The sequence below is a fragment of the Staurois parvus genome, unplaced genomic scaffold (assembly GCF_062004578.1).
Source record: "Staurois parvus isolate SC_StPar_1 unplaced genomic scaffold, SC_StPar_1.0 ptg000410l, whole genome shotgun sequence".
NCBI lineage: Eukaryota > Metazoa > Chordata > Amphibia > Anura > Ranidae > Staurois > Staurois parvus.
Window position 1 is genome coordinate 637733 of NW_028318206.1, and position 26648 is coordinate 664380.

Here is a 26648-nt window from a genome sequence, read left to right on the forward strand (position 1 = left end):
GAACATCTATTCCTGATCCCCTGTGACTTATTTACGTCTCTTCTGGGGTCACAGCCGTCATTCCTCGGCTGCGATCTCTGCTTAATTAGCTGCAGTGAGGGGCTTAATAAACCTCTGATGTCTCCATAAAGAGCAGGGGCGGACTGACAACTCATGGGGCCCCCGGGCAATAGGGGATCATGGGGCCCCTGTGTCCCTGCCCAAACTCAAAAAAGCTTATGAAAAAGGTACCAGGGGCATCTCATGGGGCCCCCTACTGACCCCGGGCCCTCGGGCAGTGCCCGAGTTTCCAAATGGTCAGTCCGCCTCTGGTAAAGAGGATTTGTCATCTGCCCAATGCTATTACATCGGGGGCCCCCTTGTGACGGCAATAAAGTTAAATAAAGAAAAACAATGTAAAAAGTGTAATAAAAAAATGAAGTAAATAAAAATATTATTTAAAAAAGTTAAAGCACCTTTGTTACCCCTTTACAGACCCCTGTCAGTTTTTTTCTCTCCTTTGGAGGATTTCCTTTCACTTCCTGTCTCCCCGGGTGTCATCAGAGTCACCAGAACTAGTGTCCCCATTGGAAGATTTCTCCTACGTCACTGTTATGATGACAACCCAAAATGTGGGATTTATTTTACTTTCACTTTCAATGATAACAGTAAACAGGACAAATAGAGAGTGTGAATCTCCCTAATGGGGGGCAAAGAGATCAATAAAAACTGACAGGGGTTCTAATCCCTCTCCAATCTATCCAAAACTAAAAAATAAAAGTTTTGCTCTCAGCTACACTTTAACTCGAATGGTTAATGAACAATTTTGGGTAACAGCTTTTTTTTTTTGCGATTTCATGGGGATGTGCACTTTTAGCCTGGGTTCACACATATGCGGTGTGGCATATCGCATGTGATTCACTCAGGAACCGCACCACTTTACTGTGCATATCCATTGTGATTTCTGTGAAGTGCGATTTAAGCCATACATTTTGTATGGCTCCAATCGCACCGCATCCGCACCAAAAAGGTGCAGGACCCTTTTTTTGGTCCGCACTAGAATCGGATCACATGGGTATTCATACCTATGCAATCTGATTCTGCACATCGCACCGCGTTTTGCGGACCGATGTCGGGGTGTTGTTAACTTAACGTACGCACCCGCAGCAGTTTGCATGAACATGGTGCGATTCTGATCACAGAAACCGCTGCAAATTCCGCACCGCATCAGTGTGAACCCGGGCTTATGGCTTGACAGGTCTGGTATCTCTTTACTTGAGGCAACCCTATCTTTTATACTTTACAGAAAACAATATTGTGCTTCTTTGAACTAAAAATAATTTAGTGTGCGTTTTACTGACAATATGAGTTTCAGAAATAGTTATGTAAATATTTGCAACATAAAAAAATGCAACTACCACCGTTTTATTCTCCAGGGTCTCTGCTTTTAGAAAATATGTCATTTTTTTTTGGGGGGGGGGTTAAAGTAATTTTTAGCAAACAATGCAGATTTGAGAATGTGTGTGAAAATGTGAAAAGATGTTTTTAATTCCTTGCATTGATGCTTGTCTCTGATGGCAGTGCTCAGCTCCCCATAGACTTTTTTTCAACAATAGATTGCTTTTTAAAACAATAGCTAGTTTTGGCTCCCATAGATCTCATTGGGAGCCACCACTAAATCTTGTTTTCCTAGACTTTCCTCTGAGTTTTCTGAACCTCCCACAAACTGAACATGGTAGGGTTTGCTCACCCCATAATAATCACAGTAATTGCATTTAAGATCATGCATGTGAATAACATTTGTACCAGCAAACTGAATTGTCATTGGCTTTATCAGCAATTTTATATTGTTACTGATTCTAGAAGTTTGTGTTGACACTAAACCTAAAGAGATATTACTCCTATCTGGTATTCTGCTGCCACCCGATGGTCAAATAGAGGAAACACAAGACCATATTGAAAGACATTTGTATTCTGTGCAGTATGTTTTATGATTTAAATTGCTCTGCCTGGCAGGTGACCCCAACATTTCCTTTTGAAGCTTACTGCTAAAAAATTGGTGTTGGTGAGCCGCCAGATCTGACCATGACCGTGAGCCTGACAATGATCCTGACATTAACCTAGATCATATCCTGATCTAGACATTTTATTTATTTTATTTATACACTGCTCAAAATAATTAAGGAACACTTTGAAAACACATCAGATCTCAATGGGGAAAAATCTCCTGCTGGATATCTATACTGATATGGACTGGGTAATGTATTAGGAACGCAAGGATGCCCATCGTTTGATGGAAATGAAAATGATCAACCTACAGAGGACTGAATTCAAAGACACTCCGAAAATCAAAGTGAAGAAATTATGCAGCAGGCGAGTCCATTTTGCTGAAATGTAATTGCAGCAACTCAGAATGGTCCTCAGTAGTCTGTATGGCCCCCACGTGCTTGTATGCATGCCTGACAACGTCGGGGCATGTTTCTAATGAGACGACGGATGGTGTCCTGGGGGATTTCCTCCCAGATCTGGACCGGGGAATCACTGAGGTCCTGGACAGTCTGAGGTGCAACCTGGCGGCGTCAGATGGACCGAAACATGATATCCCAGAGGTGTTGGATTGATTGTCTTTAAAAATACAAATCTACATTTTTGGAATTTACAAATATACGTAAAAATATATGTTAAAATTACTTTTTTATATGTTAAAAAATCTGAAGAATATATTTAAAAAAAATATATTTTTAAAAATATATATTTTTTAAATATATTCTTCAGATTTGTTTTAACATAGAAAAAAGTCATTTTAACCTATACTTTTACATATATCTGTAAATGCATTCCAAAAATGTAGATTTGGATTTTTAAAGACATACAGTATATTTGAAATGGATTTTAAAAAATATTTTTCATATATTTTGTTATCAAAATGCACTTCAACCAGGGGCGGACTGACCATTTGGAAACTCGGGCACTGCCAGAGGGCCCGGGGTCAGTAGGTGGCCCCATGAGATGCCCCTGGTACCCTTTTCATAGGCTTTTTTGAGTTTGGGCAAGGGCACAGGGGCCCCATGATCCCCTATTGCCCGGGCCCCATGAGTTGTCAGTCTGCCCCTGATTTCAACATGCAGTATATATATATATATATATATATATATATAGTAGGATTTTATCTTGGTTTGCTTAAAGGTTCCCTCTACGATTGAGCACTGGGGGCCATACATGAATACAAGGTGAAATAATGAGATCACTCAGAGCTGGTTCTCTATTGCATTGATGGCCTTCAACAACCTCTCTTGGGATTTTTATTTTTTGCAACAATGTGCAATACAAACATGCCCTATATACTTGACATTATGGCAGGTGCTCCTGCGACCATCTTCTCACCTTCCTCCCAGGTCTTGATCAGCCAATACCCAGGCTCATTAGGTCTTTGTAAGCTCTGACACTAACTACCATGGAACTTATCCAGGGATCAGGCCAAGCTCAACGACAGACATGGAGCAGTGGAGATGTGCTGCAATGGTGACTATTGTCGTGGAAAGGCAGAGGGTTGGGAGGTGGCTATCAAGAGAACCTGTCACTTTGTCCTGCATAGACAAAGTGACACATTCCCTTTAAAGTAGGAAGCAAGTGAAGAGCCACCCCTCTATTTGTCCTGGTGGCCATTGTCACTGAGACAGAAACTAGGTGGAAAACCTAAATTTTAGAGCTGCCACGAGAACAGGAAGTGAGATGAAATCTTTTAACGGGATGTAATGTTCTGCTGACAATCCTCACTTTGAGGAGATTTCCTTTCACAGTCTGCTGTGTCCTCAATACAGTGAGGAGTGGAAGGAAATATGTCTAGCTGGACACAAAAAGCGAAAAATGATCCAAGATGGGTTTGAACCCTGCAGTATTTATGAAAAAATGTTTTGGCTATGCATACACTTTAAATAAAATAGTAAAATTGTGCCATAACTATTATAATTTTTCTTTTATGAAACTACAATGAATAACAACAAAGACTTCTAAGGGCGTGGGCAGCTCGATATCGGATACCGAGCATCAGAACATTAGCAGGAATGAAATCAATACTAGCAGAAAGAACAAGAGTTGCCTAATATAATGATACAGAATTGGTATGCTTGTAACACAATATATGAATATGAGGAGTGCAGAAAATCATCCATAGGTTGTGCCATGCTGCTATCCTCACCTCTAACCTCACTGACTTCACAGAAGAAAAATTCGATGTAACTGGGGATCAGTGGAAGGATTTTGCTAAATTTGATTTCACAGGGTTGAAATTTCAGCAAAATACTCTCAAATTTCTCAGTTTGGACTTCTTAACCCCTTCATGCCTGAGGGTAAAACAAATCTTAAAGCCTAAGTAAAATTTGACAACTTTGACATGTGTTAGTAAAACCGTACATATCATCATAACTACTTTGTACATCCAGGTGAATTATAACTGCTTTTTTTTCAGGAGAAATTGGGCTTTCATTTGGTGGTAAATGGTAATGGATATCTCCTGATTTTTTTTATTATCAAAGAAAAACTGGCCCAAAATAGTACAAAAAATTGTTTTTTTTTTTTATTTAGCTGAAAAACCAACCACCAAAGAACAACCCAAAATAAATTTCCAGCTCTTGACGATCACAGCGATATCATATATGTATATGTTATTTGTTGTTTGTACTACAGCCCAGAAACAATAGTACACATTTTGTTGTTTTTTTTACCTAAAACACACTGAGACTGACACTGATACCAATTAAATGAAAAAAAAAAAAAATCCTGACCTTTGACCATGACCTTGACCTTTGACCCTGACCCAAACACTAACCCTGGCACTGAATTAGATCAAACCTTGATCTACGTATTTTTTCTTTTGTTTTCAAATATTTATTTATCTTTTTTTTACACGCATTTTTTTTCTCCCTGCAAGGAGAGAGAGATACATTGTATCTCTCTCCTCCAGTCAGAGAGAAAAAAAAACCAAGGGGAGCGGGCTTCACAGTGACTGATCACTGTGATAGCCAATCAGAGGCTATCACAGCGATCATGTGACCCAGAATCAGGAGTCCCGGGTCCCGATTGTTAGAATGAGACCCGGGGCTCTCAGTGACGCCCGGGTCTTTGTGTTGGGAGTGCGCTTTGTGGTGCACTCCCAGGACAAAGACAGGTAAGCAAATATGTGGCCCCACGGGAAAAAGCCCAGTTCTGTGAGGCCGCATATTTGCGTGACGTTGGCGGCAAGGGATTAAAGTGATTGTAAAGGGATTTTTAAAAAATAACAAACTTGGTATTCCTACCTACTCTGTGTAGTGGTTTTGCCCTCATCCTCCTCTTTTCGGGTTCAGCACCGATGCTTCTGGCTCCTCCCCCCTTCTCTCTTTCCAAGCTGCTTGCTATGGGGACACTCATGTGGACTCAATCTTGAACCACATTCTGTGTGTCCATTAACTTGCTTTTGCTTTTGGGGTTTCATTAACAATTAATGGCACCAAAAGCGGGACTAGCTCATTTTGGGTTTCTAAAGGTGGCCATACACTATCCAAACTGATTGTACAATCTCTGTATGCTCTTCTTTAGATTTACTAAAACTATATAATAGAAGGACACACCTAGCTATCCAATCACTCTGTATCCAATCAGGCAGGCCCTTGTACTATATAGTTGATGGTAGATCTAAAGGATATTGTACACCTGGTCTGGTCCCGGCCCCATTCCAATGGTGGATCAACAAAGGGTTGCTGCGGCTAGACTACCTCCAGGGTGCTGAGTTTATCCTCCTCAGTACTTTACAGAGAAACGTCAGATGCCCCCCACCAAAATTTTTAGATATAATCAAATTGCCTTTTTTATCTGTTCTAAAAATTGTTTTATTGGATGGACCGCCCATTCTTACCAATTTGAAATTTCCTGTCTGCATATGAATCTCTCTAGAGCCCGTAATTCTGTGGTGTACGCCCTTCTTGCTGATCCAGACTGTAAACTCCCCTATATGGATCAATGGGAATGGGACCTGAATGTTAGTTATGATCTATCTGATTGGCAAGACATAGTCCTGACATTATCTAAAGTTTCCATCAATACTGCCTTAATTGAAGCAAACTAGAAAACACTATTGTGATGGTACCTGGTCCCAACTCGGACGAGGATGCATCCTTCTGCCTCACCAATGTGCTTTCGGCGTTGCGGCCAGATGGGTTTTATGTTCCATGATTGGTGGCAATGTCCGAGAGTTACTAGATTTTGGATCCGCATGTTTAACCTTTTCTACATGGTGAAGGGGGTGAATACCTTTGAAACACTTTAAAGTTCAACTAAAGGCAATACTTTTTATTTAAAGTGTTACTAAACCCGGACCCTGCATTCACTCTATCTGGTCTCCCAGGACCCTGTATTCACTATATCTGCTCTCCCCGGACCCTGCATTCACTCTATCTGGTCTCCCCGGACCCCGCATTCACTATATCTGGTCTCCCCGGACCCTGCATTCACTATATCTGCTCTCCCCGGGCCCTGCATTCACTATATCTGGTCTCCCCGGACCCTGCATTCACTATATCTGGTCTCCCCGGACTCTGTATTCACTATATCCGGTCTCCCCGGACCCTGCATCCACTATATCCGGTCTCCCCGGACCCTGCATTCGCTATATCCGGTCTCCCCGGACCCTGTATTCACTATATCTGGTCTCCCAGAACCCTGCATTCACTATATCTGTCTCCCCGGACCCTGCATTCACTATATCTGGTCTCCCCGGACCCTGCATTCACTGTATTGGTCTCCCTGGACCCTGCATTCACTATATCTGGTTTCCCCGGACCCTGCATTCACTATATCTGGTCTCCCGGACCCTGCACTTACTATATCCGGTCTCCCCGGACCCTGCATTCACTATATCCGGTCTCCCCGGACCCTGCATTCACTATATCTGGTCTCCCAGGACCCTGCATCCACTATATCTGGTCTCCCCGGACCCTGCATTCACTATATCTGGTCTCCCAGAACCCTGCATTCACTATATCTGTCTTCCCGGACCCTGCATTCACTATATCTGGTCTCCCCGGACCCCGCATTCACTGTATCTGTCTCCCCGTACCCTGCATTCACTATATCTGGTCTCCCAGGACCCTGCACTCACTATATCTGGTCTCCCCAGACCCTGCATCCACTTTATCTTGTCTCCCCAGACCCTGCATTCACTATATTTGGTCTCCCACAGTACACAGAACATGGAAATGCAATTATTTTAGTAAATCTAAACTGCTAAATACCTTTTCTCATCAGCAGTTAGAGCAGTCTTGTGACTTCTATCAGTGTCTAGCCAAGTACTGTTGTTTTTTTTTTTATTCTTTTTTTTTTTTAAATTTAAATATTTATTGATTTTTCAAAGAAATAAATTGTACAAAACATACTCCTTTAAAAACACTGCCACATTTTCAGTACATTTATCATGTCCCCTTTTCTTCCCCCCCCGCCCACCTAAATACCACCCATCCCCCTCCCCCCCCAAAAAAAAGCCAAGTACTGGTTAAAGTTTGTACGAGGAGTTTTCATTCTGCTCTAGAAGGATGCAGAAACCATGATCTCTGTCTGGACAGCGCTGATTGGCTCTGTGCTGATCACATGCATGCTCCCGAGAAAACAAAAAAACCTCTCTAGCAATACACACCAAACTGAAAATGTGCAGAGTGACTCCACACGATATGCCTTATCAGCAGATAAGAGGGGGACACTGGAGGAAAGGGAGGATCAGAGACGACAGGATCAAACAGCGTTTTCACACAAAGCAGAGGATTACCCTCTTAGGTTCCACAGTGAGTATAACAAGCGTGCTTTACTGCGTATACAGACTGATTTTACTGTTGTGGGTTTAGTAACACTTTAAGGGCATTCACCCTCTCTATTTGTCCTGTTTACCGTTATCATTGAAAGTAAAAGAAAATCCCAAATTTTGGGTTGTCCCCAGAAAAGTAATAGAGGGGAAATCTTCCAATGGGGAAACTAGTTCTGATGACCTGGGGGTCCCCAAGGAATTCCCTTAATTTGCAGGGATTTCCTCCCACTTCCTGTTTGGCTAGGGGATGGGAAGTGAAGGGAAATTTCCGCCATGGGACACAGATGGCAAAAATCTGACAGGGGTTCTAACCCTCCCCTACGCTATCCAAAGTGAAAAAAATGTTTGCTTACAGTTCTACTTTAAGTAAAACTTGCTTAAAAATACAATCACATGACTTTGTTTGAAAACAAAGCCATGTCAACACACAAGACATACATATGCGGGCAAGTAAGAGGAAGAGTTACAACAAACTAAGGAAGGCCATACACTATACAATTTTCTGTCCAATTTCTGCCCATTTCTGCCAATTTTCTTTAGATTTACCTTCAGCTATGTAGTGCAAGGGCCTGCCTAATTGGATACAATTGAAAGTGTTAGTTTTGATCTCCTATTATATGGTTTTTGGTAAATCTAAACCAAAAATCTCAAGAAAATTGTATAATGTATGGCCGGCCTAAGCTTCGGTAGGACTGGCCCTCCATCTGGGACAATTTACCATATTCTTCCTTAATGTTACCAACACAGAAGCAGCATAGAAGGTTATGGTGGGATGGTATACGGCCCCCTATTGAATATCGCACTTGAGCCCTAGTTGCTCTGAGGAGTGCTTCCATGGCTGCTCCTCCACTGGGGACATTCTGTATACAGTATCTGGTGGCCATGTCCATTGTACCACAACGTTTTGGTTCACCTTCTCAATTGTTATTCCATAAAGACATACCTAAAAACTATGGGAAAGAGTTGGTGACGTGACCATATTATGTCAGTTATGTTATGAGTATCCCAACCCCTTTGTGTATGTAGACCCCCATCCACAGCTCATTGGCCTGGCACTGACAACTGACTCTCGGGTTCGGACTGAACCTGGAGCTGAACCTAAGCTCAACCTTGTAAAAAAGTATACAATATTGTTTATCTGAAATGCCTTTATTTTTACAGGATATATATCTGCCGTCGGGACAGAAGTACACAAGCTAAATAAAATGTAGTAATAACATACTGTAAATGCATTGTTACCTTTACCCAGAAAACTAGTAGAAGGTTCAAGTGGGACTTTTACAATAAAAAGGAAAACACAGATTACAGATACTCTCATGAATAAGATGTATTCATACATATTATATATTTCATGATACATATTTATAAAACATCAATAAAAGTCTAATTCTAGCATATAAAACAAAATTCGCTACATTCATTATTCATACATTTGGAGGTTTATCCACCATTTTTGTTCGCCATGCACATGGGCTCCTGGGGCCATACAATGTACAATTTGGGCATATTTCTCCTCTCAACCCCTCTGGGAGCCACATGTGCTGTGTACAGCCACCCATAAAAATCATTAGCTGTACATGGGTAATGCCTAAGCATGCATCCAGGGGAGTAGGTCCGTACACACGTGTTTATGCAGATACTGGCATCAGGGGTGGACTAACCATTTGGGGCCCGGGATCAGTAGGGGGCCCCATGAGATGCCCCTGGTATCTTTTTCATAGGCTTTTTTGAGTTTGGGCAAGGACACAGGGGCCCCATGATCCCCTATTGCCCGGGGGCCCCATGAGTTGTCAGTCTGCCCCTGACCGGCATACAACCATTCGTTTCCATGGGAGGCTGTACACAGCACCTGTAGTTCCCAGGCAGGGTAATGATCCTGAATTTTATGTCTTAGGGTGCCAGGTGCCTATGTACATGAGACCTGAGTCATTGGCAGTGGAAATGGGGTTGGCTATCATGGGTTACTGCATTTCACACATGAATCTTCACCCTGCCTTATTTAACCACTTTAACCAACAGGCCAATTCTGAATTTCTTTTATATATTTAAAAATCTGCATATCTTGCTAGAATCCCCAAGTACTATATATTTTTTAATCATAGGCATTATAGAATTAAATGGTGGGTGTTGCAATTTTTTCTAAGTTAAGTGGTATTTGTTTTTCAAAAGCAAATATTTTGGAAAAAATACACTTTAATGAATTTGAATGCACAAAAACACAAAATAATACCCAATGGTTGCTAAATATAAAAAGATGATGTTATGCTGAGTAAATAGATACCTAACATGTCAAGCTTTAAAATTGTGTATGCTTGTGGAATGGTGCCAAATTACTGTACTTAAAGCTCTGCATAGATGATACTTTAAAAGCCTTTATTGGTTATCAGTTTAGAGTTCCACAGGAGGTCTGGTGCTAGAATGATCGCTCTCGCTCTGCCGTTCATGGCGATACCTCACGTTTGGTGTGGTCACTGTTTACATATTTGTATGGGACCTACATGACTGTTTTCATTTGCATGTGAGCAAATTCAAATAATTTTTTTTAACACTGTACCTTTATTTTTTTCTATCAACTTTATGAACATCCCTTGTGATAACATGGGCTGTGACAAGTCCTCTTTTTTTGGAGAGATATCCTTCCATATCTCCCCTCTGGCCTTCAAAGCATCTGATCAAACCGAGATTGGTTTGATCAGATGCTTTCACAAATCCTCGTCGCTTACGGTTTCTGACATTCCACAGTGGGAGGAGCAACATCAATTCTGTGTCCACTGTGTCTGAGGAAGCCAATGCCACCCATTACCGTGCTCCCTGATAGGATGGGAGAGTCCAGTAAAGGCGGCAGCAGTAAAAGTGATCCAGCGGCTGTCGAACTGTTGGGATCACTTTCAGCTGATATGGAATCAGCTGCTGAAATTTTTGATACCGAGATCATGCCTGTAGTCTGAGCAGGGGTGGACTGACCATTCGAGCACCCGAGGTCAGTAGGGGGCCCCATGAGATGCCCCCGGTACCTTTCATTGGCTTTTCATAGGCTTTTTTGGGTGTTGGTGAGGACAAAGGGGCCCCATGATCCCCTATTGCCCGGGGGCCCCATGACTTGTCAGTCTGCCCCTGAGCGGGAGGCATCATCTCGGCTTATGACATCCTACAGGTGGAAAGTGGTTAAGCTGAACTCCAGGCAAAAAGCTAAATATACATAACTGAGCTGTTTTATCTGAAAGAATTTGTGTTACTGTTAATCCAGTCCTGCGATTTACACCTAACCTATGAATGAAGATAATTTCATATGCTCGTGTGCATGTAGCCTTAAAGGGTAAGTTCACCTTTTCATGAAAAATGGATAGGTGAACTAACTCCAAATATCCTGACCACCCCTCTGGACTCCGCTGCACATAGTAGTCGTGATGCCCCATGCTTCCGGTAAGCGCTCAAGTGACTGCACTTCCCAATGAGGAGTTCTTCTGTCTTCTGGAATACCTTACCAAAACAAGAATCCACAGATGCACTTCTCATTGGTCAGCATGGTCCCATGGCTGTGCTGACCAATGAGTGTTTGCCATTGGGAGCATTATGATGGATACTCACACTGGGGCTATGTAGTGCAGTGTACAGCGCTCAGACCAGCACGGGGCATCATGGCTACTGTGTGCAGTGGGGTCCAGAGGGGTGGCCAGGATATTTGGAGTTAGTTCACTTTTTCATTTTTTATGAAAAGGTGAACTTACCCTGTAAGCAGAAATAAAAGCCAATTTTAGAAAGTCTAGTTTGCGTTCTTTTGCGTAGACCAAGAATCAGAAATCTTCACTAACTGCTGCAGTTGTTCCTTTTCTCTTGTTCATTCTGTACTGTTCACGCGGTAGACACTGAAATGATAAAAATTGTGAAATAAATTTCCAATGTAAAGACATAAAATTGTAGAAGAATATGCAAGTAAAGTTCATAAAGATTAGAATACCAATAGAAATGTATCAACCAACTGAAAATTTTGCATGTGATAATAAATTCATTAGTTCGTAGGGTTCATGCACATGGCCACCTGGGCAATGCAATGTAATATTCAGGCATAATTCCCCCTTACTGTACACAGCAGCTTTGGCTCCTGGGAGGGGAAATACACCCCACCTGTATGTTGGACAGCCCCAGGCAGCTGTTTGAACAAGCTGTTACAGCCATCTCTCTAAACCTTTTTACCCCAGAGAAACCCCTAAAATTATTTCAGGTCTTGGGAAACCCTATATGAAATCAAGGCTCAATCAGTGCTGCAGGAGGGATTCTCACATCAACACTGACTGCGTCTGTAGGCAAGTGCAGTCTGCTTTCTACTTTAGGTGGCGCTCTACCGGAGCGGTACTGCAGCTGGAGGGGAAGTCAAGAGAAACTTAGTTCCTTTGGTGCTCTGGAGCAGCTTTCCGGTTGGCTACACTGCATCCAGGTGACCCTGGTGGCCATCTAGGGTCACGCAGAGTTTTTTTTATGTTCCTGCCCCCAGGTTTTGGTACGCATTTGCAAAGTGGCTAGGGTAAGGAGAGTTTACACGCCTGTCAGGGACAGCACTAGCGGGAGGGAAAGGTTCCTGAGGAGTAGGGAAAGAGCAGGGCCTATGCATGAACCTTCTCAAGCCCCTCTTGGCAAGTTCTCTCTTCAGCTCGGGCCTACTATCACTGCATTGACTGTGAGTTCCCAGTTGGGCGTTCCACCCCGCCAGGCTGTGGTATTGTTCTGCAAGTTCTTCAATACATTGTTTTCTCGACTTCAGCCTCAGTGTGATTACAGTCACACACCACACTGCACCTAACTCACATGTTGATGGAGGAATCCAGCAATTTTCTTTCCTTCCACCAATGGTGGAAGGAAATAAAATAGCCTGCCTTACTGTGTATCTAAACTCAAGAACAAAAATTGTTATTATTTATTATTATACAGGATTTATATAGTGCCAACAGTTTACGCAGCTCTTTACAAAATGAAGGTGGACATTACAGTTACAATACAATTTGGTACAAGAGGAAACAGAGGACCTTGCACGTTAGAGCTTACAATCTAGGAGGAAGGGTTGAGTGATACAAAAGGTAATAGCTGTGGGGGGATGAGCTGATGGAGGAAATAAATGGCAGTTTACTAGGTAGAAGCCGTATAGGCTTCTTTAAAGAGGAAGGTTTTCATGGATCGTCTAAAGGTGGATAGATTAGGAGACAGCCAGACAGATTGGGGTTGGGAGTTCATTAGGATGGGAGAAGCTCAGAAGAAGTCCTGGAGGTGAGCATGGGAGGAGGTGACATGGGAACTAGAGAGTAGAAGGTCTTGGGAGGATCGAAGAGAGCGGTTTTCTTGATATTTTGAGACCAGGTTGGTAATGTAGCTGGGGGCAGAGTTGTGGATGGCTTTGTAAGTTGTTAGTATTTTGAATTTTATTCGTTGAGCGAGTGGAAGGCAGTGGAGGGATTGGCAGAGAAGGGTGGCAGACACTGAATGGTTGGTAAGGTGGATGAGCCTGGCAGCAGTATTCATGATGGACTGGATGGACTAGCCTATGTAGAGGTAATCCAATGAGGAAGGAGTTGCAGTAGTCAAGGCGAGAGATAACAAGGGAGTGAATTAGGAGCTTTGTGGTATCATTGGTTAAAAAGGGGCGTATTCTGGAAATGTAATATAGTCCATCTTATCAGTCCTTAGATGTGGTGAATTTATTAGTTTACATTTTTCAGGCCTTCCTTTATTTTCACCTGATGATCCTGCCAGTAACTCACTTCTTGTCCTAGTTTGACAATGCTCACTCATTGTACACTCCCATAGGTTCATTAAGGATGAGCAGCATTGTCACCCTAGGCTGCTCTCCTGATTTGTACTACTAACACCACTCCCTTCTCTCATCTCCATAAGATTTCAGTTTAGTGCACAAGGGCTTACAAGCATACTGGTAGCATCAACAGCAGGTATTTTCTGTACTTGCAAAAAATTTTAGTTAGAATGCAAAAAGAAAATGAATGCAACCATCACATCTATGGACTGGTAAGCTGTAGTATGTTCTCTTTTTGTTCTTGGGTTTGGATATACTTTAACTTTGATCAAAATATTCAATAAAGATTCACAAATGTAAGTTTAAAGACTCAAACATCGATCATCAAAAAGATTTCTATGAGCCATTGAGTCATTAACAAATCAGACTAATGATTGTCACCGGCTGTGACAGTATAATTAATACTTTATGTCTTCAGCAAAATGGTGGCCATCTGCACACAGATACTCTACGCCTCTACAATTAAGCCCTGAAAAGGGTAAAATGTGTCTAAGGAATTCTCTACAGGTAGAGAACAGAAGCTGAAGCTGTCTGGTGTGCAGACGGCCACCATTTTGTTGAAGTCTACTGGAGCCTGACAAGCCACTCCTATCTGTCTTGCACCGGTCTGTCCACATGCTGATCCGACTGATACAGGTTTGGGCGTATTCGAGCGGTATTATTTTCATTGTTTTGGGCTACATTATGTATTTTTGACTGCATGGCACTAAGCACAATGCAAACAATGGGGGAACTTTTCTTGTGCAGAGTTTTGGACCAACAGACGCCAGGGCACCATGTTGGAGTGTTATGAACTGCTGACAGTCTGCTGTAAATAATCAGCTGGAGACAGCAGAATTTGGGTCCCATGCTCTGTACATATCTAATAAACTGAAGATTATAGGGGTGACTAAGAGAATAGGGATACATTTATCTATTGATAATCTAGGTAATTAAAGTTGTTGGATACTAGATACCAGGTGTTGGTGAGGGAAGAGTTCTGATTTGGCTCTTTGGATAATACTTCATGTCATGACTAATGTCCTTGGTAGACTTAGAGTCTACTTGTTGTATTTGTAATAGGAGTAGATCCTGAGGAAATGAATTATTCATGAAAAGGGTCTATTAAAAACACCATACAGGAGATAACTGGATATACTAAATGTATTGTGTTCAGGTTTGTGTATGATCCATATAGAGTCATTTTTAAAGTATTTATAATCTATTTCGGCTTTCTAATTGTACAATAAAGATCATGGAAGTTTTATATATGTGTACTGTATGTGTATGACCTCTTTGTGGCGCATTTAAAGTCCCCAATTTTTCCCTTCCACATGCCTTGGATGGGGGGCACTCCATTAGTGTTTTAACTGGGGGATGGTGCCCAAAGAGGAATATAAGAAAGTATAGGAAGTTTCCACTATTATTGTATTATCTGATATGTATAACGTTTTGTATAAAATACCTTTCTCTGCTCCCCTGTTGGGAAGGTTTAGGTTGGAATGATGTATTTTAGTCTAGCCCACGTTAATAAATTACAATTATATATATCAAAAGATGTCAGAGAATCAACTTACCAAAGGAATAATTTGCTTTAAACCCTTTTCCAGTTTTGCTGGTGTTGCTGGAGAACTGGAGCACTACCATTGGCCCACTGGAGGTTATGACCAGGTTTGATTTCCGTCCACAGTAAACACCAAGGAGCCGCGCTTTAAGGTCACCACCATCTCTAATATTCAGGTAGTCATTCGAGCAGTTGGAAGATGACTCAATGTCAAAGTCACTGAAGGTCAGCGATAACTGCGATAAATATTCATTATTTTAAGATATGCATATGAAAGTATTTCACAGTTCATACAGAATATTTACAAGATGGCACATGAAGGCAATGTACAGAAATTCATGCAGCTAGAGAAGCTTGTCACAATCAATTATTTTAATTTTATAGAACTGTAGATTTAATAAAAATTCATAAATGTAAGTTTAAAGACTCATAGTTTCAAAGATCAATTATTAAGAAGATCTTTGTGAGTCATTAACAATATCTAAAGCTGGATATTTTAGCATTTTTTGTAAGTACTAACAGACTAATGTTTGTCACCAGCTGTTACAGTATAATTAGACTTCTTTTTGTCTTCAACAAAATGGCAGCCGTGTGCATACAGATACTCCATGCCTCTATGTATAAAGTGGTATTAAAGGTTTGTCTTTAAAAAAAAAAATAACAAACATGTCATACTTGCCTGCTCTGTGCAGTGGTTTTGCACAGAGCAGCCCCGATCCTCTTCTTCCCAGGTTTCCCGCTAGCGCTCCTGGCTCCCCTCTGGTCTCCAGTGCAGGCTCCACTGGCTGTGCTGTTGTTGTACCATTGTTTCTAGGATCACAGACGTCCCAACAACTAATCTTGTTAGTCCCCCCTACATCACAGCCCTCTCTTCCTCAGAATTCCCCCTTAAATAAGAGTCCTCATCAGAGTCCCCCCTTACATCAGGGTCCCAATCAGACTACCGCCTTACATGAGAGTAATCTTGTTAGTCCCCCCTACATCACAGCCCTCTCTTCCTCAGAATTCCCCCTTAAATAAGAGTCCTCATCAGAGTCTCCCCATACATCCAAGTCCCAATCAGAGTTTCTTCTTACATAAGAGTCCCCATCCGAGTCTCCCTTATGGGGACCCTGATCTAAGTCGAGATCCTAATGGGATCAGGTTTCTTTGGAATGTCATTGTTTTGTTTAACTAAAGTTTTTTCTCTGTTGGTCTGAATTTTGTCATGATGATTACAATCGGAATTCCTTCTTACATAAGAGTCCCCATCCGAGTTTCCCTTATGGTGACCCTGATCTAAGTCGAGATTCTAATGGGATCAGGTTTCTTTGGAATGTCTTTGTTTTGTTTAAAGTTCTTTCTCTGTTGGTCTGAATTCTGTCATGATGATTACAAAAAAAAGTCCAAGTAAAATATATCAATTTTAATTGTATTCATTCATGTATAAAACTGACTTTTTTCGGCCAGCAAATTTTTGTAAAATATATGTGTGACCCTTGTGCTGAAATTTTGTAAATTGTAAACATATAGTGGACATGAAAAATACTACATCATAAGGGCTCATGTATAAAACTGACTTTTTTCGGCCAGCAAATTTTTGTAAAATATATGTGTGACCCTTGTGCTGAAATTTTGTAAATTGTAAACATATAGTGGACATGAAAAATACTACATCATAAGGGCTCATGTATAAAACTGACTTTTTTCGGCCAGCAAATGTTTGTAAAATATATGTGTGACCCTTGTGCTGAAATTTTGTAAATTGTAAACATATAGTGGACATGAAAAATACTACATCATAAGGGCTCATGTATAAAACTGACTTTTTTCGGCCAGCAAATTTTTGTAAAATATATGTGTGACCCTTGTGCTGAAATTTTGTAAATTGTAAACATATAGTGGACATGAAAAATACTACATCATAAGGGCTCATGTATAAAACTGACTTTTTTCGGCCAGCAAATGTTTGTAAAATATATGTGTGACCCTTGTGCTGAAATTTTGTAAATTGTAAACATATAGTGGACATGAAAAATACTACATCATAAGGGCTCTTGACATTTTGGGAGGAAAGTTCTCCAATAATAATGTTTCTCATATACTCACTCGCTTTTTCGGCGGAGCAATGATGATATATGTACCTCTTGTATTATTCGGGTAAGAGAAGGGGTAATTTGGGGACTCCACAGATCCGCCATCTTTGGTAAAAGTGCCTCCATACATCACTGTAAATGAAACAAAAACACAACATTGTATACGAAGCACTGCATGGTGGATGGAGAAGTTACATTGGTTGTGACTGGCCTGCTGCCTCACCCAGAAGTCTTCAGCAGATCTGATGAAGCCCACATGTTCCATTTAAGCATACAATTACAAGGCTGCCTATTTAAAGAAAGTCTGTAGCAAGGAACCAGTGAAGCTGCAGGTTTCCTTTTGCCTGAAAGTCAGGTGGATCCTTAACCTCAATCATTTGACTTGACTCCAGAAGTATTAAAGCCATTAGATAAATGTGATGGCCAGGTAACTGACATTTTCAGAAAAAGGGGTTAAGAATGGCAGACTCCATTTCCCCCACAACAGGTTATTTTTAATGTGCTGCTATAAAGAGATGTCTTTCCTCCAGCTGGATTAAAAATCTATAAAATATATTACTATATACATATTTTGTAACAGTAACTTCCCATGCCCTCCATAGCCTATGGGACTGTCTTCCATGCGTCTCCCACCTTGCAACACCGTTCCATAGAAGTCTGTGGGGAGCTATTTCACAGGTACAGCCAAGACAATGAAGATGTTCTAGTGCAGTGTTTCTCAACCTTTTTTTCAGCCAAGGCACCCTTTAAAATTATGCTCAAACTTGAGACACCCCATTCCAAAACGTAAAAAAACTAAAAGTACAGTTTTACATAATTCAGCAACATCCACACATGTGGGACCCCCAACATTAGAGGTGATTTATTGTTACAAAGCAATATACCTATGCACACTGGTTCTGGCTACCATTCCAGCATTTCTCATTTCTCTTCTTTCTATTTCTCTCCCTCATTCAGCTAATATGACCCCAGTGCTGATGGAGAGCGGAAGGAAGGGACAAACAAGGATGTCCTCAGGGGCCCGATTTCCTTCTTATCAACCTATGATGTCATCAGTTGTTAGGATGCTGGCAGCTGGCCCACAAATTGCCCATGGTTGTAAGGTTGCAAAACAAAACCCTGTGGCTTTGTTTCACACCTGCTGACTTGTTGACAATTTTTGGCCAATTTGGGGAAAGCTTTTAGGCATTTTCCCAAGGCACCATTGAAGAACCCAAAAGGTACCCCAGGGTGATACCTTAGTTCAGGGGTGTCAAGCTGGTGGCCCTCCAGCTGTTGCAAAACTACAAGTCCCATCATGCCTCTGCCTTTGGGAGTCATGCTTGTAACTGTCAATCTTGCAATGACTCATGGGACTTATAGTTTGGCAACAGCTGGAGGGCTGCCAGTTTGACACCTGTGCCCTAGTTGAAAAAAGCTGCTCTAATGTGCAAGAAAATGCCATGGGCACTGGAATGAAGTAAGCATGCATCTGGGCTGTATTAGGTCAGGGGGGAGGCAAATGGAAAAAAGTTATAAAACCCCCAAAAAACAAAAATAAAAAGTATAAGTATTAACAAAATAATAGGGTAGATGTGATGGACCAGTTGGTCTTTATTCTGCCTTCTTCTATCTCTCTATATTTTAAAGCAAAATAATAAAAAAGTACACCTCTACGATCCATAAACAAGAACCAAGATCCAAGAACCCTGAAAACGCCTGTTGGTCTGCCATAAAATGCACTCAGCTCCTAATTCCTATTGTGGGCTGACAATACACAGCTTAAAGTGGACCTCCACTAACTTTTGGTTGTTCCTTCCATCCTGCTCCTCCTTCTTACTCCCTCACGCAAACTGCAACCAAATTTTCTTTTCTTTTTTTGAGGATAGCCATGTCACACATCCCAGGATGCTATGTATGGGCTATGTAGAATATGCTGTGCAGTGTCATCCGGGGGTGGCTGATAGGCCTTGGAAGAGACAGCTGGCCTAACTTTACAAAAAAGATGGGACCCAGTGTGCTGGACAGCCCTTGATTTGCCGGGCGCGTAGGTTTGCTATTATAAATCAATCCAGTGGACAAAAAAAGGGGTTGAATTAACCCTCATTGGAGGTTTTGGGCTGATGTTCCTCTTAAAGAACTGCGAGGGCTAAGTAGTCTCTTTGAGATAATGCAGGAAGTGTGCACTTATCATATACATGTAAAAAAACGTTTTGGGCAATACAGTGTATTAAACAGACCAAAAGGGAGAAAATAAGAGAAGTTACTTGTTAGGCCAGTTTCATGTAGAGCGTTCAGCTACTGGGCCCCAGTTCTGGAATTTTAGGGCACTCATATAGGGCCCTATTTATTCAGGGATGAATGCCCAAAATGCAGAATATTTCAGCCTGCCATAGACTTTGACAAGGTGCCCCCTGGGCACACTAAAATGACAGGACTGGAGGCCCAGTAGCTAGAGGTCCCCTGTGCAAGAGCCTTTTGGGTTTATATACACTTTAAGGAACAATGAATTAATATTTTTTGACCATATAATACACACTAGAAATGAATACATACCTGTATTATAAGATCCACTGAATCTGCTTGGAGTAGATGCATTGGTGATATATTCCAGCAGCATCAATGTGCTGGATGAGACCAGCACCGGAAGAGGCTGGTCGGGGCTGACTGTGGCTAGCAGATTGCTGTTCTTGGTCACCCCATCGTACACGTTGATCTTAGCGTTACAGTTCTTGGAGGAACACACAAACTTGGAAAACTGCAGCAATATCTGTAAAATTAACAAAGTTCAGTAACTTAACCCCTTCATGCCTAAGGGCAAAACAAATCTTAACGCCTAAGCACAATTTTGCAACATTGACATGTGTTAGCAAAAACGTACAAATCATCACAACTGATTTGTGCATCTAGTTAGGCTATACCTTGATTTTTTCAGGACAAATTGGACTTTCACTTGGTGGTAAATGGTAATGGATATCTCCTGATTTTTTTTAGTACCAAAAGTGGTAAAAAAAACTGGCCAAAAATAATTAAGAAAAACATTTTTTAAAATTTAGCTGTGTATTTCTTGCTACTACCATAATTTACCACCATAGAACAACCCAAAATATATTCTCCTGCTCCTGACGATCGCAGCAATACCACATGTGTGTATGTTAGTTGTTGTTTGTACCCGTAGAACAGCACAGAAACAACAATGCGCAATTTGCTTTCTTTTATCCTGCCATTAACTGACACTGACACTAATTTAAAAAATAAAAAAAAAAATCCTGACCAAAAAAAAATTTGACATTGACTTGCGATTCGTTTCATTACAAATTGAAATTCAGCTGAAATTTCGGTTATTCTGAAATTCGAATGTATCTGAATTTCCGAATCAGTAACAGTAATGAATTTCAACAAATCCATAATAAATAAGAACAAAACAAATTATCCAAATTTGAATTTGAAAATGAATTAGAAATAAAAAAATAAATTGAATTCGAAATGGAAACATACTGCAATAAATACAGTAAGGCATAAAAGTGAAATAAGATGATGATTCCTATTTGGGCTGCTTTATAGATTAGAATAGAAAAGAATAGAACAGAATAAATGAGAATAGAATAGAACAGAATATAAAAGGAGAGAAGAAAAGATAACATAAAAGAGTAGAATATAAAATAATAGAATAGAAAATAAACGAGTAGAATAGAAAATAAAAGAACAGAATATAATATAAAAGAATAAAAGAAAATAAAAGAATAGAATAGAGTAGAATAGAATAGAACAGAATAGAAAAAAATAGAACAGATATACTAAAATAGAACGAATATAGCCGTCTTCTAAAATTCAAACTTAGAATTTTGAATTAAAATTTGAAATTTGAATCGATCTGAAAATAACGAATATACGAAATTAATTCCAAAAAATAATCATTCTAACATAGCAAATACAGCATAACAAAAATATTAACTTAAGGAACAAATCCGAAACAAAACACATTTTTCTGTCATGTACATCTCTACAGACAACTCTCCAAGAAGGGATTTTCCCTACTCTATCCAAACTTAAAAAAATGGCTACACATATACTTAAGAAATAAGGAGCTCAGCCTCTCATGGATAAGCCCCATACATCACCATATCCACTAAACATTCCTCACTGTCTTGAGGAATGCAAGTGATGCATTGTAAAACACAGTACAGACCTCTCCAAAGAAAATGGCTTGTACTGTCTAATTGGTTTTGTCCATGGGGAAACTCCATTTCCTTAACAAAGATTATATATTCAAGCTGATAGGCTTATCATCAAACTACAGTGCCTCTTTGTATGCCGTCACATCATCTAAAACGGTATGGTATTTGATTTGGTCAGGTGTTATTAACCATTTGGATGTAAGGTAAATAATTGCAATGGTATCCATTTATATTGTTGTGCGCAGTACATTCCACTCCAATAGGCATTAAATACAGCTGAGCATACATTTTTTTATATATTTGAATAAAGGTTATATGTTAGATCTAAAAAAAAAAAGAAATAAGGAGCTCAGGCTTTCACTATAGTCCCTATTATCAAAATTATTGAGGACTAGAGGCCATTTACACCCTTCATGCCTTTCCTCTAATAAAAGATTCTGCACCACTTCACTCTTTCTCCCAATACATACAGTACAAGATCAGATAATTCAGGAGAAATCCTGGAGGTACCAGCTGAGACAAGATTCTTTTTTGAGCATTAGTTAACCAAATCTTTTTTTGTTTGGGATATTTTATGGCTACTTATTTTAAAACAGAATGAATGCCAGAGCAGAATCAATGCCAGAAAAATTACCAGGTTTGAAGGAGCATGTAGGAGCCATAGACAATTGTCACTGGTGTTGGTGGCAGTGGCATCACTGGAAGAGAATTTTCCTGAGGCACCCATCAACTTTGTCCTGCATAGACCTGCATGAAAAAACAATCAATTCCTACAAATGTCATAGTATAAAAAAAAAATGCAATTTGCATCCTCAGGGGTGGAGCAGAGAGACTGTAAATAATATTTATTTATTTCAGATACTTATATAATGCCATCAATTTTCGCAAGGCTTTTACATATATATTGTCCTTTCACATCGATCCCTAACCCTCAAGGGGCGTACAGTCTAAAGTCCCTAACTCACATTCATACATACACATACTAGGGCCAATTAAGACAGGAGCCAGTTAACCTACCAGCATATCTTTGGAGTGTGGGAGGAAACCGGAGTACCCGGAGAAAACCCACGCAGGTACAGGGAGAACATGCAAACTCCAGGCAGGTGGTGCTGTGGTTGGGGTTCGAACCAACGACCCTAGTACTGCCAGGCAGAAGTCCTTACCATTTAGCCACTGTGCTGCTCTATTCTTCCCTTCCTAAATGCAAGAGTGTGCTGTGCCCACGCAGAGTAAAGTAAAAGTTTTGCTTCCCCTTCCCAGGAGCACATGCTGAACTTTTATTCACTCCACCGATCTGTTCAGCCAATGGAAGCAAAGGGAATACTTCTCAGTATAGAGGAGCATTTGACTTACTCCACTTTATCTCTTATTGGCTAGCACTGTCAAATGGCGGCAGAGAGACACTCAGCTCTGTGTAAGCTCCAACTAAAGCGAATCAGAACTTTCACCTGACTTCTTGTCCTCACTCCTTAAAGTGGAACTCCAGTGGGGGAGAGTGGATGAGAAAAGGAAAACCACATTAAAGCTCTTTTTTATTTCATTCTTTTTTGATAAACCAGGGGAGAGTTTAAAGTTCTGATACATTTTCTTTTTTGTCTGTGACCCCATTGGGGAGACGTTCCCTCACTTTTGAAATATATTAAATATGGCCAAAATTGTAGCATTTCAAATATATGTCAATATATTTGGGAAGAATATTTTTTAATTATATTTAAAATATGTTTTTCTTCCATGTGGGTAGGGAGGGAGATTCAAATGATCAGCTTAATATTTATCATACCTTGGCCAATCCCCGAAAGGGGGAATCCAGAATGTGGTCGGGGAGGTGATAAATGTTTAGGAACCTTGAGCAGTGTTCTCTTCTTGTCAGAGAGGGTGCCAGTACTCCTGGGGGCTGCTGCCCCTAGGAGAAGGACCACTAAGACAAGAAATCAATGTTAAGGCCTCAGCATCTGGCCTAAGGGCCTAAGGAGGACAGCTAAGATGTACAGTAGATACCTTCTAACAGGCAATGTCAAAGTCCAGGTCAGGAGGAGGATTTTTCATCTGCCTCTTTGAGGATCTCCCTGAGGAGACAGGGTGGCAGACAGTTCCTAGGACGCTGTGAATAATGATCTTAATGGGGACTGACAGTGATGGAGAAGTGGAAGAGAACCAATTGCTAACGCTTGCCCTGTGGTCTACAACTGTGGGTCCTTAGATATACTGACATCCAGGGCAACCTCCAGAGAAAGTTGAAAGTCTAGACAGAAGCTAGCTGTTATTGCCGATCATGTTGGATTATCCCGTGACCACAATCCCTCTCCTGTTAAAGTTTCTGAGTAGTAAATCCTAAAAACATCTCCCCTAGACTGGGCTCTAATTGTCGGTGTGCTTGAGTGACTGGTGGCCTCTGTAATATTTAGGGAGAACCTGTCTGTTTTCAGCAGCCTCTTCTGGGGTAAGTGCTACAAGAGTATAGCTTACATTGTGGTCACAAGTTAGAAGAAACTTACTGCAGTTATAGAGCAGGTTTATCCTCTTCACATCCAGGCTGCTGAGTCCCGTTCTCTGTCCAATGGGAACATTGGTATTTGGTATTGGTATGATTGACACCTGCTTTGATGTATTAACAAATGTTTTACTGGAAGTATAAGAAGACATATGTAGAGTTAGAACACAGCAAAAGCACCACAATTGTTTTTTTTTCTTTTAAAGGAAAAAAGGTTGGATGGATGTAATCTCTTTTTGAATAAATTATGTTTTATTTTCTTATTGATGTATTGGTGGGGCACGGATTATTTATTTATTTATTTTACGGTAACAGAAGAAGTACAGCCAAAACCCACTTAGCTGCACTCGTGTGACCTGTTTTTGGCCGACTAACGCCCGCTGTTGGCTGACATCACAGAGCTGGATCGTGACCATATGGTCAGGACCCACCCAGGAGCCTGGACCGGCACCTGGCTTAGCCTCTCAGCGAGCTACCGAGAGACTGAGTCAGCCTATCCCACCCACCCCCACAGCTCATTGCTTCGGTGAGTGCTTGGTCAGCAGAGTGAAGAGACTGACAGTCCCGACTCTCTGCTCAGAGCGAAGTGGGAAAACAGAGTGATCAGAGGTGTTTGATTACTCAGCCTTAGAGCCAGCAGGGCACAGATGCAGCATCGGATCCATGCTGCATCCACCTAGGTAAGTATGATTTACAATAAAAAAATCCAGTGCTTCTCTTTTAAAGTGTATCTGAACCCAAAAGCAAAAATGTACAATATTGTAGTTTACCAGTTCCAGCTGTCTAACCGTGTCTGCCCTCGGCAAAGGCCTCATGCTAGTTCATGCAACCTGCACTGGTACCATGGTGTTCCTGTGCTTGGTTCCTGCTCCGTAATCCTCAGTTCTCTGCTCTATGTATCTAGTTTCAACCCAGTTCCTGCAACTCGAGCGCTCTTGGCACTTTGTGCCCTCACACTCGTTGTCCTCACCTTCAGGAGTGTTGGGCAGATTGTGCAGGAGGAGCTCCCTTATATACTCAGTCTCTACCAGTTACAAGTTAGTTGTCCTTTTTTCCCTGTTGGGTGTTCTTCTTTCATGCTGCATTAGGATGTGTGAGACTCCCTAGCATAAGGGAGGATCTACTTGTAGCACCCTCCTAGTTAGGCTGCTGGGTCAATTTAGTTTCTGGTTCTTGCTGTAATCAGGGAAGCAGTGATTCTTTTGGTCTGGTCTGTTCAGGGCTTCACAGGCTGAGAGTTTGATTGTGTCCTCCTGCCTCTAGAAGAGGTTTCTGGAGCTTAGGGAGGAAGAATTCAAATGAACAGCCTGGATATTGAGCAGGGCCTAGCCAATCCCTTGGGTGGTGTGCCCAAATGGTGTCTGGGATGCTTTTAAATAGTCTGGAGCCCTCATGAGATTGTCTCTTTGCTCCTCTAAGGGAATGGATCTTTGAGCTGAGAGAAGGGGGGTGCTGCTTGCCCTTGGAGTCTTTTAGACTGGATGCTGGACTACCTTGAAGTCTTTTGGACTGGATACTGGACTGCTGTACAAGAGGCAACACCATTGGACTGATATTGTTCCAGCATGCTGTAAGTAGAACCTCCTACCTGTTCTCAAACCTACTTCATGGTCCCCAGCTGTGAACCAGCGGACAGCTGTTGTGTGCCTGGCTGACTCTGCACTGCTTTGGGAAAGAACCTGTTAAACTTCAACGGCTCCTTCGGGGGTAGCACTGCATACTTTACTACGAGATATACAGGGATCTAGATTATGATTCCACCAGCTGCCAACAAAATATAAATACAGACTGATGGCTGGTTTAGGTTAGTTTTCCCATCTAAAGTTAAAGCAGGGTTACAGATTGTCTTCTTTTACCTGCTGTAATGCATCACTGAAGTATAGTCATAAGAAATACTGAAAGTGCTTCCTTCGTCCTTCTGAAATTGATCTTCATCTTCTGTAAAGAATATTACTTGTTAATGAGCTACTTTAAAGAATAACTTATCCTCAAGACATCAGTGTAATGTACTGCAGGTTACCAGTCCTTAGATGTAGTGGTTGCATTAGTTTTCACTTTTGAGGCTAAAAATATTTTCAACAAGTACAGAAAATACCTGTTGATCTTGCCAGAAATGTGTCCCTGTCGTTTAATGTGCGCTGAACTGAAAGCAAAAACAATGTTATCTTCCTTATGTAAACTACTTCTCTCCCCACTCCCCCATGTAATGGAGATGAGCAAAAGTAGACATGTCTGTAGTCCAGCCTGTGTGAAAACTATGGCTTCCTCCTGAGATAATGTGGAGGAGTGAACATATCCACCCAAGGACAGGAAAAACATTATTTGCAGGATAATCAGGTTAAAATAAAGAGAAAAGGCCTGAAAAAAAGATATAGCCACCACATCTAAGGTCTGGTAAGTTGCAATACATTTCATTTCCGTTCTTGGGTTTAGATATCCTTCAAGCCTATAACAATAGCTATTCACAACAAAGAAACAAAACTATTCAGGGAGAAAACATAGAGGAACTGCCATTGTATCTCCTTTTAACAATACTAGTTGCCTGGCTGTTTGAAGGTTCCATTTTTTTTAGTCGCTAACCCTGAACAAGCATGCGTACAGTATATATGCGTTGCAGTTTGTAAGTGGCATACTGGGGTTATGACTGAAGCTATCAGCCATCGTGAGAAAGGAAGGATTGAAAAGGATTTCTCAGTTTCAATTTTATATTTACATTTTTTGGAATTTGTTTGAACTTATATTAATTTTGTTTGGACAATTTTTTTGGGACTT

General features: G+C 41.0%; 1 protein-coding gene across 1 annotated transcript; it reads right to left on the reverse strand.

The window, feature by feature from the left end:
• Positions 1-14643: 14643 nt before the first annotated feature.
• On the reverse strand, positions 14644-25779 carry LOC149455019 (embryonic protein UVS.2-like). The gene is made up of 7 exons (XM_089686742.1): positions 25733-25779; positions 23881-24008; positions 22020-22132; positions 19764-19977; positions 17242-17360; positions 15167-15389; positions 14644-14681 (listed from the first exon to the last, which is right to left on the reverse strand). The coding sequence occupies exons 1-7, from the start codon at positions 25744-25746 to the stop codon at positions 14644-14646; spliced, it is 849 nt and encodes a 282-aa protein (XP_089542868.1). The 5' UTR covers positions 25747-25779.
• Between the last annotated feature and the right edge of the window lie 869 nt (positions 25780-26648).